Source organism: Pristis pectinata, chromosome 6, assembly GCF_009764475.1.
Source record: "Pristis pectinata isolate sPriPec2 chromosome 6, sPriPec2.1.pri, whole genome shotgun sequence".
Lineage (NCBI taxonomy): Eukaryota > Metazoa > Chordata > Chondrichthyes > Rhinopristiformes > Pristidae > Pristis > Pristis pectinata.
In genome coordinates this window covers 61,486,751-61,503,945 of record NC_067410.1, presented here as the reverse complement: position 1 = coordinate 61,503,945, position 17,195 = coordinate 61,486,751, and the positions used below count along the sequence as shown (strand labels likewise).

Sequence of the window (17,195 nt, the reverse complement as noted above, 5' to 3'; positions counted from 1 at the left end):
ACTTGTTAAAGTCTTTTTCCTCAGAAATCAACGAATGCTCCTCGCAGCCCTGTTTGAATGGCGGGACCTGCAAAGATGGGATTGACAGCTTTGTGTGCGAGTGTCAGAAAGCATTTGCTGGAACATTCTGTGAGTCAGGTAAGTGGTGGAGCTGCAGTTGCAGGACTGAGGAATGATTCACCTCATGGGTAAACAAGTCACATTAATTCTCCTTTATAATATTTTAATGACTACTTGATATTCTATGCCTCCTTAAAATGATCAAGTAAATGAAATGCAAAGAAAGACCCCTCCATATTATTCCACATCAAGCATTTTTGGATGAGTCAAATCAGAAGTTATACACGGAAAAGAATTTCCCTCTACACTCGCCGATATGTTCCCAGGTTTAAGATAAGAAACAGTTAAATACAAAGTAAAGTTCTCTCTTCACTACCCCGATCAAACACAGTCAAATAGGGTTAAAAAAAGGTTACATATCTATTGTTTTGGAGTAAATTCTCACCCACATTTCTGAACTTAACATTTACAAGCACACTTTTGCATACTCAGCCTGTTAGGCAGTTGTGTGGAAGTCATGGGATTAATTGTGACAGTGGTACATTGAAAATTGGATGAACCTCTAATGACAGTTGCATTCTGACTGGGAAATCAAAGAGGGCATTGAAAGAGGAGAAATCAGGCTGAGCTGTTCAATACTCATTTTCCAAATTATTGCAGTCAGTAACTATTGTATCAACCCAGTTTCATTCTAAAATGTAACATACTTATTAATGTTAGAATTAAAAACCACTGCAGTTCTACCTATGTCAACAATCACCTACTTTACCTCCCACTATGTGCTGAGAGATTGCACTGAAGAAAATTCCCTGGCTTGTTGGCTCTGATGACCATGCAGTAATGTTCCTTTCATTTGTGTTGTTCCCCAGCTGTGAATCCCTGCCGTCTCAGCCCTTGCGGCGCCCGCGGTTTCTGTCGGAGTGTGAATGGGTCATATGTCTGCACTTGTAAAGTCGGGTACTCTGGCAAACACTGCAACACAGGTAAGAAATGGGGAGCAGTCATATGCCATTGACCTGTTCAAACCGGTGCAAGTAGAGTTGGAGCAAAAGAATGTCAACAGGGAGAAAGTTAAGAGCAGCTGGGAGTTAAACTGCTGTAAATGTTCCAGGAATAATTCTGTTCTAGAATCAATGTCTACATGCTTGCAATAAATAGAGGTTCCTGAGACCCATTCTCCAATGCCACACTCTATTCTAGAAGGCAGGTAAACACAACAATATATTTATGCTCTGAGATTCCATGGCCTAGAAAGTCTCCATGGTGGGAAAGGCAAGCTAAATTTGCAGTGTGTGGCAAGCCAATTTATGTTCTGTGCCACACAGCTCCAATACGCACAAGGCCGAAGGTGTAATGTGCAATAGAACATGCCCTAAACTACCTCCCAAAGTGCTCAAGACCTCTACAGAGCAGGCAGAGTAAAACAGGTAGGTCTTGGGTCAGGGATCGCACAGATGTTGGAGAGGAGGAAAGGTGTTCAGTCATGGAGGAAGAGCAGCTGAGGCAAGGAGGAGGTAGCAAACTATATGACAGGTTGAGATAATGATCCAATGGTGGGGTGGGGGGGGGGAGGGGGAAGGGTTACAGTCAGCGTGGGGTCTAGCAGTGATGGGACCAAGGGAATGAGGGAAAGCTTTTAACAATTAATTTCTGACTGTGGCAGTTTCTGAGTCACAGCCTCCATGAGCTGGTACACATTCAGCACCTCTGAAGCAGGTCTCATGTTTCGTGAAGGTCTGTTGCTGTATAAGGGAGTGGATATATTTTACAGAAGTGGAGTGGCTTGCTGTTGGACCCCAATGCTTATGTTCCAGGTACTCCTGAACATGAACCAAGAAACATACTGGAGGTAAATCTGCAAATTCACTGCAGACACAATGAGGCCAGGAACATGTTCAGCAGTTATTTTTCTCTTTTGGATAGCAAGCATAAGTGTTGTGACTCTGCAATGGGATGTAGCAAGGCTGAGTGAATGAGCAAAAACTTGGCAAATGGAAGTTAATGTGGGTAAGTGTGAGGTCTTGCACCATTAAGAGGAATCAAAAGGCAGATTATTATCTAAAAAGGCAGAGACTGAAACTGAGTGAAGTACAGGGGGATCTAGGTGTTCCAGTGTATGAATCACAAAAGGATAGCAAGCAGGTGCAGTGAGTGGTTAAGAGGGCAAATGGCATATTGTCCGTTATTGCAAAGGGATTGGAGTTTAGAGGTAGTAAAATTTATAATGTTGAGGATGTTAATGAGGCCACCCTTGGAATATTGTGCAGAGTTTTGGCCCTCTTACCTAACAAAGGATTGGAGACGGTCCAAAGCAGATTCACCAGGCTAATTCATGGGAAGATGTTTTCACTTGCAGAAGAATCTTGAAAAAGAGGACATCGTTTCAAAATAAGGGGCTGGTCATTTAAAATCAAAGTACATCGAAATGTTTTCATGTAGAAAGTAGTAAATCTCTAAAATTCTGTATGCAAGAGAGCTAAGGAGTCGAGTTCATTAGAAGTATTTAAAGTGGAGGTAGATAATTGTTCGAATGATTGAGGGGTTGAGGGCCATAGGGAACTGGCACAAAACAGGATTTGAGTTCTAGGGAAGATCAGCCATGATCAAAGTCAATGGTGGGGAAGGCTTGAGGGACTGGGTGGCCTACTCCTGATCCTATTTTCTTGCGTTCATGTGCTACACATTAGGATTTGGGGATAGAATAGTGGTACAGCCATTAGCACAGTTACCTCACAGTTCCAGCATCTTGGGTCCAATCCTGACCTCTGGTGCTGTTTCTGGAGATTGCATGCTCTCCCTGTGACGGTGTGGGTTTCCCGCAGGTGCTCTTGTTTCCTCCCACATCACAAAACTGTGCTGGTTAATTGGCTGCTGTGAGTGACCCCTTAGTGTGGGTTAATGGCAAAAAGAATCAAGGGGATGTGGATGCTGACGCGCATGAGAAAAAGTTGCAAAGGCACAGGGAAATCCGGAGAGGGGGAATGGGACTGATGGGATTGTTCTCCTGGGAGCTGGAATGGACCTGATGGCTTCTTTCTGTGCTGTTATCAGGTAAGAAAAGGCTGTGAGCTTTATTTCCGCTTGGGATTGAGTCCACAGTAATATGTAGATACTGTCTATGCTGGGATAGATTGTAATTGTGCAAGGGGATATAGTTGGCTACAGTTGTTTATGGATATTTTTTGGTTAATCAAATCACTTGGCCTGCATCAGTTTGCACAATCTGGCCGTTGCATTTCCTGCATTACAGCAGGGGCTATGATTGACCAAGGAGGAGTGAAGTGTGTATGGCCAGCCAAGGCATGTTTAATGGATATGATGGAGTAGTTGTAAAAGTAAATGAGGTGGATGGGTAATCTTTGGGAGCATAAAGCATGTATGGGTGGTGTAAGAAGTTTAATGGGTGACCCGAGCCCATTACATGGTGGAATGTGATGGAATGAGCAGACCTGATACACCAATCTCCTTTGCTCATAGTGCTTTGTTCCCCTCTCATTGGAAGTGGAAATGGAAGGCACTGTGGGGACATAGTAATGATGTAAAGAAGCTAATGTTGTAAATCAACAAGTGATGTCAGTAAGCTGCTCCCTGTTTCACTTCACTTCCCAGAGCTTGCTCCACCTGCCGAACTGAAAGTGGAGAAATCAGAGGAAACTGAGATTGAAATCTCATGGCAAGCCCCAGGAGCCGACAGTACGCAGGATCTGATCGATGGCTTCGCAGTAACCTACATGTCGTACAATGGGGAAATGCGCAAGACCGACTTTGTAGACAAGAGCAGGTCACGCCATCAGCTGAGATCACTATCACCGGGAAGACTTTACAACATCTCCATTTTCTCAGTGAAGCGTAACGTCAATCAAAATGACATCAGCAAACCCGCTGTGCTGCACGTGTGGACAAGTATGATTACTCTGCACTCTGTTAACACACCTCAACAAAATCCCGTTCAATACCATTTGTGTCCAGTTCAGAACTTCAGAGAGCTTAAGAGAACCTCACTGTTAGTCCTGTCTGTGTTGACCATAGAGAAAACAGAGGGTGCTTTGCTGCTTGCAAGCTCTATTTGTATGTCCGCTTAATCCACAACAGCTTCTTTCATACACTCCTGCTACTGTTCAAATTAATCTCTACAGTTAGGGAATAATTTGCAGTGCCTTATGACAATCCAAAGCATTTATACAAGGACATGTGAACAATGATCCTTTCTCTATTGCAAGGATCCTGGAGCAGTCACCTGGTGCACACCAAGATCCCACAATATGATGATGAGCAAATAACGTTCACGAATACAGAAGATGCTGGCAATATTCATCATGTCAGGCAGCATCTGTGGACAGTGAAACAGGGTGCATGTTTTAGCATTCTAATTAAAAATCATTGACCTGAAACATTAATACTTTTTCTCCTTCCACAGGTGCTGCCTGACTGCTGAGTATCTCAGCATTTTCTGTTGTTATTTGAAACATCTGCAGTTTTTTTGCTTTTTGATAGTCTTCATTGATGTTGGCTGAAAATTGCTCATGAGAACGTGTTCTCATGACCTATGTTCTATGAGAGAACTCCCTTTTCCTCAAATGGTGCTGTGTGATGTCTCTCAGTGTCACCCTTCTGCACTATCCCCATAAACCTCAATTCCATTAATGCCTGAAATTAATTACTCTTAATTACTATTAAAGGGTGAGCCTGAACAGAAACTTTAAACTCTGCATGTTGTTCCCTCTCCTTGGTCTGGGATTCATACCTGGAACCAATTTAGGTCCATCCACTTGAAGCATTCATCCATCTTTCTCTTTCAGATGCTTGCTCACACTACTGTACATCTCCAGCTTTCTTCTTCTTATTCACTGTGTATCATTCTTGCCTCCATCCCTAGCTTTGACCAAGTAGAACAGAGAAACCTGCACTGGTGGTATGAGTTGAGGTCTGGCAACTTGGAAAGTAATGGCTTCAAGTGATGAAGGTTTCTCTTGTTCTCTGTAGAACCTGGTCCTATTGGAAACTTGTCTGCAGCAAATGTCACTGCTTCCAGTATATCCATCACCTGGTCTTTGTACAGTCCGAAACAGGCAGCAGCAAGCACAATTCGACTATCACTTAAGTCTTCTGACATGGTTAGAGATGCAACAGTTCCACTGAGTTCCAATCTAACAAGGTACACTTTCAGGTAAGTCTGTATCCCCTGCATCACCACCCATATCACACCCCTCGCCCCGTAAACAGGAGAGGGAGGACATCCACTAGTTGAAATACTCCCCTACCTAAGGCATACGTCTGCAAACACAACCTGCTACTAGCGGTTAAAGTCACCACACAATCAGGATCAACTTTTTTTGGTCTATCACATTTGGGGAGTTGGGACGGCAGTTGGATGCTGCACTGACTTTAGTACCCCAGAACTATCGGGGTAGGGAACAGGTGAGAGAACTCCAACAGAATTCTTATTGCTGCCTACCGGCCATTGCTGGAAACCCTGGAGCAGACGTCAAGCATGAACAGCTTTCGATTTTTAGCTGTCATGTGACCACAAGCAACACCACTCTGGAGTTTAGAAGAATGAGGGGTGATCTTCTTGAAACCTACCAGATCCAAAGAGGCCTGACAGGGTAAATGTCGAGATGTTTTCACTTGTGGAAGGGCCCCGAATGAGGGAACATGGTTACAAAGTAAGAGGACGGTCATTTAAAACCAAAATTTCTTCTCACAAGGTTGTAGAGGATGGATCTTCAGAAATATTTAAAGTGGAGGTAGATAGATTTTTCAAAGATCTAGGGATTGAGGGCTATGGAGATCTGGCAGAGAAGAGGAGTTGAGGCCTGGGGTAGATCTGCCATGATCATATAAAATAGTGGGACAGGCTTGATAGAACTAAGTATATAAAATTATGAGAGGCATTGATAGGGTAGACAGAATCTTTTTTCCCAGGGTGGAAATGTCAAATACTAGAGGCTATAGCTTTAAGGTGAGGGGGGAATAGTTTTGAGATTTACAAGGCAAGTTATTTTACACAGAGTGTGGTAGGTGCCTGGAATGCACTGCCAGGGAGGTGTTAGAAGCAGATATGATAGCAACGTTTAAGAGCCATTTAAAGACATGTGAAAAGGTAGGAGATGGAGGGATATAGATAGTGTGCAGGCAGCTGTGATTAGTCGAAACTGGCATCATAGTTGGCACAGACATCGTGGGCCGAAACGCCTGTTCCTGTTCTGTTACTTTCTATGCACCTATTTTCTTGTGTGTTCTTCTTGTCTCTAGAACCAATTATGCAAACTGGCCGACAGCGACAAAATATTAGCCAAGGGAGGAGTAATGCAATGGTCAAACTAAGTCCCTTTAATAAATGCATTGTGTGCTTTTCTTCCTTGCCTGTCTACAGTGATCTGTCTCCAGGAGAACTTTACACAGTAGAAGCTGTGCCACAGATGAGTCTCAAAGGTCAGGAAGACACTTGGAGGGGTATAGCAACACAATCTCTGCATGTGTGGACACGTAAGTTCTTTGAAGTGTTCTGCATGGGTTCACATTACATTGCAGCAGAGTCGCAATGGTTTTGCTTCAGAGCAGAATAAATGGGCTATCACTCTTCAGGCTGCTTGATCCCAAAATGATGTGTAGGGTTACCTCTTGGTATTTTGCCGTGGCTTATAAAACCTTCATAGCTTCTCGTGTACGAGAAAATAAGTTATTGGAGCAAAAGTAGGCAATATGGCACCTAGAGAATGCTCCATTCGAGAAGATCCTGCCTGACCTTCTGCACATCCAGTGTTGACCCTTTAGTCTGAGCATTAATACTATCTGTAATGGCACTCCCACCCCATACAAGGACATGTTCACGTCAGTCATGCACAAGATGAATTCATTCACTGCATAGCACTCCTATTGGAGCATTGCAGAGGAAGTTAGGCCATGTTATTTAGGAAGTGACCACTACAGGCAACCACGTTTTACAGGGAGGGAAATTTACAACATGAAAAGGGCCCTTTGACAATGCTTGGTCTGTGCTGGTTGAAAAAGAACCACCTATTCCAACTGGAAGTTTCAAAATTAGGGCTGTAAGTCACACCTCTTCAAGTACACAGCCAAGGTCTTTGAGACTGTTAGTTCCAGACTCCCACTGTCTTCTGGGTGAAGAAGCCTTTCTTTATCTTTCTTCTTATCCATATACCAATTTTAACCCCTCTGCTAAGGGAAATGTGTTCTTCTTGTTCGTTCCATCTAGGTCTCTTCTTATTTTATATATCTCAATTAACTTACCCCTCAGTCACCTTTGTGCTAAAGAAAACAACCCTTGCTGATCCAATCTTTCCTCATGGCTATAATTTTTCAGTCCCAGAAGCATCCTTGTAAATCTCTGCACCCTTTCTTGTAATGTGGTAATAGGAATTGTACAGGGCACTGAAGCTAACTGTTGTTGTGGTCTAACTATTGTTGGACATCGGTCTGTCTTAAACTGCCCACTGTTATATTCTATGCCTTGGCTAAGAAAGGAAAGCAGACCAATGCCTTTTCAACCTCCTTATTGACCTCCTACTACCTTTACTGATCTGTGGGTGTATACCTCCCTCTCCCTTTGTTACTCCACACCACTCAATATCTTTCCATTTGTCATGCATTCCCTTTTCTTATAACATATTCCCCAAATCCATTACATCATATTTCTCTGGATCAGATTCCAGTTGCCACTTTTCTGCTTAGCTGACCACATGATTTATATCTTCTCACGATCCAGAGCCATCCTCTGCACTGTCAACCACATAACCAATTTTTGTATCATCTGCAAAACTTCTTTATCATGGCCCTACATTTAAACCCAAGTGAATCATTTTTATCGCAAAAACAAGGGGCCAAGTATTGACGTGTGGGGCCGTGCTGGTAACACAACCACAAAACCACCTGTCAATCATTACCCTTTGCTTTGTGCTGTTGAGCAAATTTTGGGTCTAATTTGTAGCTCTCTCTTGAATCCCATGAACTTTTAAGGTTTTGATCAGCTTGCTATGTGTGATCTTATCAAAAGCCTTGTTAAAATTCCTCATTGAACCAACCTCTTCATAACCTCTCGTTCACAAGATCACAAGACGAAGGAGCAGAAGTAGGCCATTTGACCCATCGAGTCTGCTCTGCCACTTCACCATGAGCTAAACTATTCTCCCATCTAGCCCCAATTCCCTGCCCTTTCCCCATATCCTTTGATATACTGACTAATTAGATACCTATCAATCTCTTCCTTAAGCACCCCCAATGATCAGGCCTCCACAGTTTTATGTGGCAAAGAATTCCATCAATCCACGACCCTCTGGCTAAAGAAATTTCTTCTCATCTCTGTTTTAAATGGGTACCCTCTAATTCTAAAACTGTGCCCTCTTGTCCTGGACTCACCCACCAGGGGAAACAACTTAGCCGCATCTACTCTGCCCAATCCTTTCAACATTCGAAATCTTTCTATGAGGTCCCCTCTCATTCTTCTGTACTCCAATGAATACAGTCCAAGAACCGACAAATGCTCCTCATATGTAAGCCCTTGCATTCTGGGAATCATCCTCATAAATCTTCTCTGAACCCTCTCCAACATCAGTATATCCTTTCTAAGATAAGGAGCCCAAAACTGCACACAGTATTCCAAATGAGGTCTCACTAGTGCCCTGTAGAGATTCATCAACACCTCCTTACTTTTATATGCTATTCCTCTTGAAATGAATGCCAACATAGCATTTGCTTTCCTTACTGCCAATCCAACCTGGTGGTTAACCTTTAGAGTACCCTGCACGGAGGACCCCCAAGTCCCTTTGCACTTCTGAATTTTGAATTTTCTCCCCATCTAGATATTAATCTGCCTGTTTATTTCTTCTTCCAAAATGTACAACCGTACATTTCTCAACATTGTATCTCATCTGCCATTTCTTTGCCCATGCTCCTAAACTGTCTGCAACCTTTCTGTTTCTTCAACACTTCCTGCTCCTCCATCTGTCTTGGTCTCATCTTCAAATTTAGCCACAAAACCATTTAATCCATAATCTAAATCATTGATATATAGTGTAAAAAGAAGGGGCCCCAACACCAACCCCTGCAGAACACCACTGGTAACCGGCAACCAGCAAGAACAGGATCCCTTTATTCCCACCCTTTGCTTTCTGCCTATCAGCCAGTTCTCCACCCATTCTAATATCCTTCCTGTAATTCCATGGGCTCTCATCTTATTAATCAGCCTCTTACGTGGCACCTTATCGAAGGCCTTTTGAAAATCTAAATACACAACATCTACAGCCTCTCCCTTGTCCATCCTACTTGAGATTACCTCAAAAAGTTCCAATAGGTTGGTCAGGCAGGCTCTTCCCTTCATGAAACCATGCTGGCTTGGACCTATCTTGTCATGCACCTCTAGGCGTTCCATAACCTCGTCCTTGAGGATCGACTCCAATAACTTTCCGACCACGGATGTCAGACTAATAGGTCTGTAATTTTCTTTTTGCTGCCTCCCTCCTTTCTTAAACAGCAGAACTACATCTGCAACCTTCCAGTCCTCTGGAACCATGCCAGAGTCTATTGATTCCTGGAAAATCATTTCCAATGCCTCCACAATTTCTAAAGCCACCTCCTTCAGGACCCGTGGGTGCACTTCATGCGGTCCGGGAGACTTATCTGTCCTTAGTCCATTTAGCTTCCCAAGCACCTTCTCTCTAGTAATCTTGACTGTACTCAATTCTATTTCCTGAGACCCCTGTCTATCAGGTATATGGCTGATGTCTTCCACAGTGAAGATTGATGCAAAATACTCTGCCATCTCTTTGTTACCCGTTATAATTTCTCCAGCATTATTAAATCGGTCCTATATCTACCCATGTCTCTCCTTCACTCTTCATATATTTAAAGAAACTCTTAGGATCCTTTTGTATGTTACTTGCCAACTTCCTTTCATAATTCATCTTTTCTTTCCTAATGACTTTCTGAGTTTCTTCTGTAAGTTTTTAAAAGTTTCCCAGTCCTCTCTTTTCCCACTAATTTTTGCTTCCTTGTATGCCTCCCTTCTGCTTTTATTTTAGCCTTAACCTCTCTCGTTAGCCACATTTGTGCCACTTTTCCATTCATAATTTTCTTTTTTCTTGGAATATATCTATCCTGCACTTCCCTCATTTCTTGTAGAAATTTCATCCATTTCTGCTCTGCCATCCCTCCATCTAGCTTACTTTTCCAATCAACTTGGGCCAGTTCCCCTCTCATGACACTGTAATTTCCTTTGTTCTACTGAAATATTGACACACCTGATATCAGCTTCTCCTTTTCAAATTTGAAACTGAACTCAATCATATTATGATCGCTACTTCCTAAGGGTTCCTTTACCTTTAGTTCCCTAATCACCTCAGGTTCATTACACAGTACCCAATCCAAAACAGCTGATCCCCTGGTGGGCTTATCAACAAGCTGCTCCAAAAAGCCACCCCGTAGGCATTCTACAAACTCTCACTCCTGAGATCCAGTACCTTCCTGACTTTCCCAATCCACTTTTGTGTTAAAATCCCCCATAATTATCTTGACATTGTCTTTCTGACTCGCTTTTTCTATTTCCAGCTGTAACTTGTAGTCCACATCCCGTCTGCTTTTGGGGGGCCTGTATATAACTGCTATTAGGGTCCTTTTACCCTTGCCATTTCTTAACTCAACGCATAAGGATTCTACCTCTCCTGATCCTATGCCCCTTCTGGTCGCCTCATTATAGGAAGGATGTGGAGGCGTTGGAAAGGGTGCAGAGGAGATTTACCAGGATGCTGCCTGGATTAGAGAGTATTGAATATGAGGAGAGGCTTAAGGTGCTAGGGCTTTATTCACTGGAAAGGAGGAGGATGAGAGGAGACATGATAGAGGTATATAAAATATTAAGAGGAATAGATAGAGTAGACAGTCAGCGCCTCCTTCCCAGGGCACCAATGCTCAAGACGAGAGGGCATGGCTTTAAGGTTATGGGTGGGAGGTTCAGGGGAGATGTCGGGGGAGGTTTTTCACCCAGAGAGTGGTTGGTGCATGGAATGCACTTACTGGGGTGGTGGTGGAGGCAGATACATTGGACAGGTTCAAGAGCATGTTGGATAGGCATATGGAGGAGTGTGGGATGGGGGGATATGCGGGAGGAAGGGGTTAGGTAGTGTGAGGGTGGTTTGATGGACGGCACAACATGGTGGGCCAAAGGGCCTGTTTTGTGCTGTATGGTTCTATGGTTCTATGGTTCTTTCTAGTGATTTAATATCGTTGCTTACTATCAGGGCCACGCGACCCCCTCTACCTACCCACCTATCTTTCCTATACACTGTGTACTCTTGGACGTTCTGCTCCCAATCATATCCATCATTAAACCATGACTCGGTGATGGCCACAATGTCATATCTTTTAATCTGTAGATCTGCAACAAGATCATCCACTTTATTTCTAATGCTACGTGAATTTAAGTACAGTACATTTAGACCAGTATCTGTAATTGATTTCGCTGTATTGCTATCGCACAGCAAATTATCCTGTCTTTTCACCTGCCTGTCCTTCTTGCCATCTTTGCTGCACACTACCATAGATAGGAAAGGTTTAGAGATTTATGGGCCAAATGAGACTAGTTCAAGTATACAGTTTGGTCAGCATGGATGGGTTGGGCCAAAAGGCCTGTTCTGTGCTGTATAACTATGACTCCATGACTCTCTGATAATTCTGCACACTCGGGAGTTTGTTGGTGCTGAATTAGCAAATCTTCCAGATTATTGGATGTCAGTAATACCCCAACACATCTTAAATTCACTTTTTTATAGATGTTACATAAAATTATAATAAATTTTCCAGTGAACTCAGTAAGCATAAAGGGAGCATGCAAAATGTCAGTTGAAGGGAATGTAGGAATCAGAGCCCTCATGAGTGGAAGGAAGAGTGAACAATTGTACTTCGAGGGTTCACAATATATTCAATGCCAGCATTAGACTGGGACCAGTTACTTGCCTTTGATCCCTCTGCCCACTCTGAACATGGCATTGATATTCTCCCTAACCTCATGTACATGGGTCTCTCTCCTGATCCCTTCAAGCCCAACCTCAGATCCCGACCACCCCAACAACTCTTCAGTCCCTCAATGGTCTTGACCCTCCGAACCCCATCAACCTGAGGCCACTCCTATCTCCCTACCCTCTGAGGCCACTGCCCCTCCCTCTTTCACTGATGCAAGTTCTCAACCCGAAACGTCAACAACACCTTTGCCTCCACCATTACTGCTTTACCCACTGAGTACTTCCAGGAGTGAAAGAGCTCAATGGGGAAAGCAGTATCTGTGAAGGAAAACCTTTTGCTCCTGACTCCAGCATCCGGAGTCTCTTCCACCTCCAATTTCCCCTGAGGCTCACAGCAAAGGCCCTGATCTCCACCATCCCATCTCCTGACCAATTCCATCCTCACTCTCCTGGCCCCAATCTTTCTCTAATGATACAGAAGGAAGTCATTTGGCCAATCGGGTTCATAGTGGCTCCATATATCCCATTCGTCACTCTCCTTATTCTGTGAAGTTATCTTACATGCCATCCAATATGACCACTAATTAATGGTGAAAATTACCCAGCTCCCCAACCAAGGCATTGACATTTGGTGAAGTTCCCCTCCTGACCCTGGGCCATCACTCCAAATAAAAACCTTCTACCCAACACATGCCTGGCCACTTACTTATCTTGATGATCCAACTCCAGTCCCAATCCTTGGTCTCCGTGAGGTATCTCCAGCGAAATGGACCCCAGCAAAAGTGAAAGGTCAGACAACGCCACGGCCAAGAAAGTGCACCACCACCTCTACTTCCTCAGGAGGCTAAAAAAAATTCTGCATGTCCCCGTTGACCATCACCGATTCTTATAGTTCACCATAGAAAGCAACCTATCCAGATGCATCACAACTTGGTATGGCAATTGCTCAGCCCAAGACCACAAGAAAGTGCAGAGAGTTGTGGACACAGCCTAGTCCATCACGAAAACCAGCGTCCCCTCCATGGACTTTGTCTGCACTTCTGGCTGTCTCAGTAAAGCAACCAACATAATCAAAGACCCCTCCCAGGTCTGACATTCTCTCTTGTCCCCCCTCCAATGGGGCAGAAGATACAAAAGCCTGATAGCACATACCACCAGGCTCAAGGACAGCTTCTATCCCACTGTTATAAGACTATTGAACAGAGCTCTTCTGTGATAAGATGGAATCGACCTCACAATCCACCTTGCCATGGCCCTTGCACCTTATCGTCTTCCTACATTGCATTTTCTCTGTAACTGTAACACTTTATTCTGAATTCTGTTATTGCTTTTCCCTTGTACTACCTCGATGTACTGATGTGATGAAATGATCTGTACGAGTGAAATGCAAAACAAAGTTTTTCACTGTACCTTGGTACACGTGACATTAATAAACCAATTTTAACAATTTTTACCAATTTTATTTGACCAGTGGTGTAGACACAGCTTCTGGTTTTTGGTGGTAGGTCGCCATGGCTACGGCTGTGGGGCTTAAGGGACAACACAAGCAAAAGCTCTATGTATGCTTCTCCCACAGGACCCCTCCCTCCTCAGAATCTTGTGCTGGCTGGGGTCACAACAACCACAGCAAAACTGCACTGGAACAACCCCCCAACTGGCTCGAGCGATGGTTACATCATGAATATCACAACCAGCCACAATGTGAAAAGCCGCTACCTTCCCAATGGAAAGTTAACCAGCTACACCCTCCGTGACCTGGACATGGGACGAAGGTACAAGCTGGCGCTAATGAGGGTGCAGAACACGGAGAAGGGGAAGCTGGTTAGTGATCCAGCCCATCTGACCTTCAGCACACGTACGTACAAGCAGCAGAGTTCCAGATCGCTGAGTAAACTGAGGATGTACAAGCAAGGATACTGGGCAGGGAGGTTGAAATGGAAGGATGGTATGTCCTGGGAAGCGTAAGGGCCAGAGAGAATATGGATCTGGAGGAAAAGTGGATAAAGAGGGAATATGGATCCAGAGAGGAGGATTGGTGAATGAGAAGCATGGATTGTTGGTAAGGATAGTAGAGGCTGGGAATACAGCAGTGAGCTGGGAGGTGGACATAGAACAGGAAGGAGACTGGTTGGAGGATGTGGAAAAGGGATGGAATTTGCCTGGCAACGGAAGGGAAAAGCGAGTGGATGTAGGGTGGTGAGGGTGAGAGATAGTGAATGATATAAGGCAAGATTTGGATTCGGGAAGAAACTAGTGTAAGATCACATACAAACCTGAGATAAAGAATACAGGCTATGGAAGGGAGGACTGGAGACGATGTGTGGCCATGGAAGGAAGGCTGTTGAAATATGTATCAGGAAGGCAGACTGAAGAATGGATAGTTGCCCAAAGTCGATCCTCACCATGGGTGCTGTCTGTGTGGAATTTGCATGTTCTTCCTCCGGATTCCTCCTGCATCCCCAGACGTACTGGTGGGTTCATTGGCTACTGAAAATTGCTCCTAATGTGGTGGGTGGCAGGATAATAAGGAGGAAGGTGATGGGCATGTGAGAGAGAATAGGTTACCAGGGTAATAAGGGGAAGATTTGTCTACCCCCACTGCACTGTGACGCTATATTCTGCATTCTGTTTTTTTTCCTTTTGTACTACCTCGATGTGCTTATGTATGGAATGATCTGTCTGAATGGCATGCGAACAAAAGCTTTTCATTGCATCTCAGTACACATGACAATAAATAAACCAATTTCCACTTGGGATTGCTCAGAGAGCTGGCATAGACAGATAGACTGAATATCCTCCTATATTTTAAGGATCTATGAGAAAATAGATAGGAGTTAGGGAGGCAAAAGTGGTGAGAGAACATGGGCAACACAGTAGAACAGCTAGTAGAGCTGCTGCCTTGCAGCGCTAGAGACCTCGGTTCAATCCTGACCTTGGGTGCTGTCTGTCTGGAATTTGCATGCTCTCCCTGTGACCCCATGGGATTCGTCTGGGTGGTCCGTTTCCCTCCAGCATCCCAAAGACTTCTGCTTGGAAGGTTAATTGGACACTGTAAATTGCCCTTAGTGTGTAGATGGGAATGTGTGGAGAATAAAATGGAATCGGTGAAAATGGGTGCTTGATGGTCGGAATGGTCTGCTTGTATCTCTCTGTAATTAGGATGTTGAAGAAAGAATACAGTGGAGCAGAATGACTTGAGTGGTTAGAGAGAGCAGGGATTTGGAAAAGAAGGTAGGGTAACAGAGAAGTTATAGACTGAGGAGTTGGGTAAAAATGAGAAGGTCCAGACAGAATGAAGATACCCTCACACTGAGGTTTGTCTCTGGCCTTACAAATCTTGTATCAGATTCAACTTCCCCCACATAATAAAAACAGAAAATGCTGGGGATAGTTACTGAGTCAGGCAGCATCTGTGGAGAGAGAAGCAGAGTTAATGTTTCAGACTGATGACATTTCAACAAAACTGGGAGAAAGATGAATAAAATTGCTTTTGCAATCAAATGAGCATGTACGCAGCGGCAGACATGTGTAGTGCCAGACACTGCATGTAAGTTCACTGACTGCAACCATTAGAGCCAAGCTTTTCACAGAGACCCCAGGTGCGCAGCAGCATTTTCAAGTCTACAGTTCACGTTGAAGATGTCTTGATGTAAAGGATGTCACTTCTCCTGTTGGGATTAATGAAAAGCAATGGCACTAATAATCACCTTGCACTCTTTGTTAGTGGGAATCCATGGTAGCACAAGCCAAAGGGAAGGACAAGGAAACGGCAAGGCCAACTTGGAGCCGGTTGATGCTGGAGTATACAACAACCTGCTACACATCACAGCACAACCTGCCGAGGAGGCGGAAGTCAACAACCGGAGCTACGAAGACAATTCCCATGTCATAAGGTGGGCGCACTGCTTAACTGTTTCAAAATGTCCTCTTTAATCCTCTTGCCTCCCATTTCACGCACTGGATTTAAGAGTCCTCCAAAGTGTAAGACCCACCAAGGTCATTAAAAGCAGGGTCAAAGATGAGGCAGAGAGGTAAAACCTTCCTCAGATTTGACATGGAGGAAGAGGATGTGTTGTAACAGGAGCCGGATCTGTGTCGTTATGCCTGTAGGCCCACAAACACCCCGAGGCAGTCACAGGTACATAGATAACTTACTATGTACCTGTGACTGGGGTCAGTGGTTGATAATATGTTGGCAATAAGCTGAATAAAATATACCAAGATTAGAGCAACAGGCCAACCAGGCCATGACAAAAGCAGAAGGAATGGAAGAATTTTTAGCAATTTCCCCTCGTAGAGCTGACAGACAAAAAAATCAGGATTAGAAAGAAAAGTCAAATCAACCCAAACTTCAATGTCTGAAAAGGTCCTGGAAAACAACCACGCAACGTAAAACGTTCATGAGTTAGATGATGACTGACTCCCAGAGGTTCTTTGAGAATTTTCATCTATCAAGGTTTGAAGTAGAATTGACTTAGTAGTGGATTTGAAGGTTTGATTAGGGAGTAATGGTCAGATGCTTTAAATCAAGCTTCAATCTGATTCAACCCAGGAGTACTTAATAGAGTAATGTAGGGAGCTTTTTATTCTGCTTGAAACTAGGTAAGGGTCCAGGGAATGTTGACAGGGTCATGCTGGGAATGTGTGAGAGACATTGAAAGAGGAGTTTTACTCAGTATCTAACCCACGTATACCTGTCCTTTAAGTGCTTTGGGAGTTAACATGGTGAGAGCGCTTTGAATACATCAATGATATTTTGACATCAATGGTAAGAGTCTACAACTCTAATTGCCCTTGACAAGGTCCATGTATTGAAGGTACTCCCATGGTGCTGTTAGGTAGGATGTTCCATGATATTGACTCAACAACGATAAAGGAAATGCAATATCTTCCAAGTCAGGACGGGTGTGTAATTTGGAAAGAAACTTGCCAGCAGTGATTTTCCCATGTGCCTATTGACCTTGCAGGTGGTAGAGACTGAGGTATGGTAAAGTTCAGATAATCTGTGATCTGACTGGAAATCTTGATGGTTCAGCACCTGGCTCCCTTTCAACCCACCATGTCCCTAGTTCCTGCGCTCACTTCTGACTCACCAGAGCCCCAGTTTGTGCACTTCCATGAAACTCACTGGGGCCCCAGTTCCTGCAATTCCCTGAAATT

The 17,195-nt window shown here is 44.0% G+C and overlaps 1 protein-coding gene across 3 annotated transcripts in view; it reads left to right on the top strand.

The window, feature by feature from the left end:
- sned1 (sushi, nidogen and EGF-like domains 1) overlaps positions 1-17,195 on the top strand; it is a 111,751-nt gene that overhangs the window by 78,071 nt on the left and 16,485 nt on the right. For all 3 annotated transcript variants that reach the window (XM_052018508.1, XM_052018507.1, XM_052018506.1), the window contains exons 16-22: positions 25-138; positions 930-1,043; positions 3,670-3,963; positions 5,044-5,227; positions 6,437-6,549; positions 13,612-13,890; positions 15,760-15,928. In XM_052018508.1, coding sequence (XP_051874468.1) covers positions 25-138; positions 930-1,043; positions 3,670-3,963; positions 5,044-5,227; positions 6,437-6,549; positions 13,612-13,890; positions 15,760-15,928 — 1,267 coding nt within the window. The remainder of the gene's footprint in view (positions 1-24; positions 139-929; positions 1,044-3,669; positions 3,964-5,043; positions 5,228-6,436; positions 6,550-13,611; positions 13,891-15,759; positions 15,929-17,195) is intronic.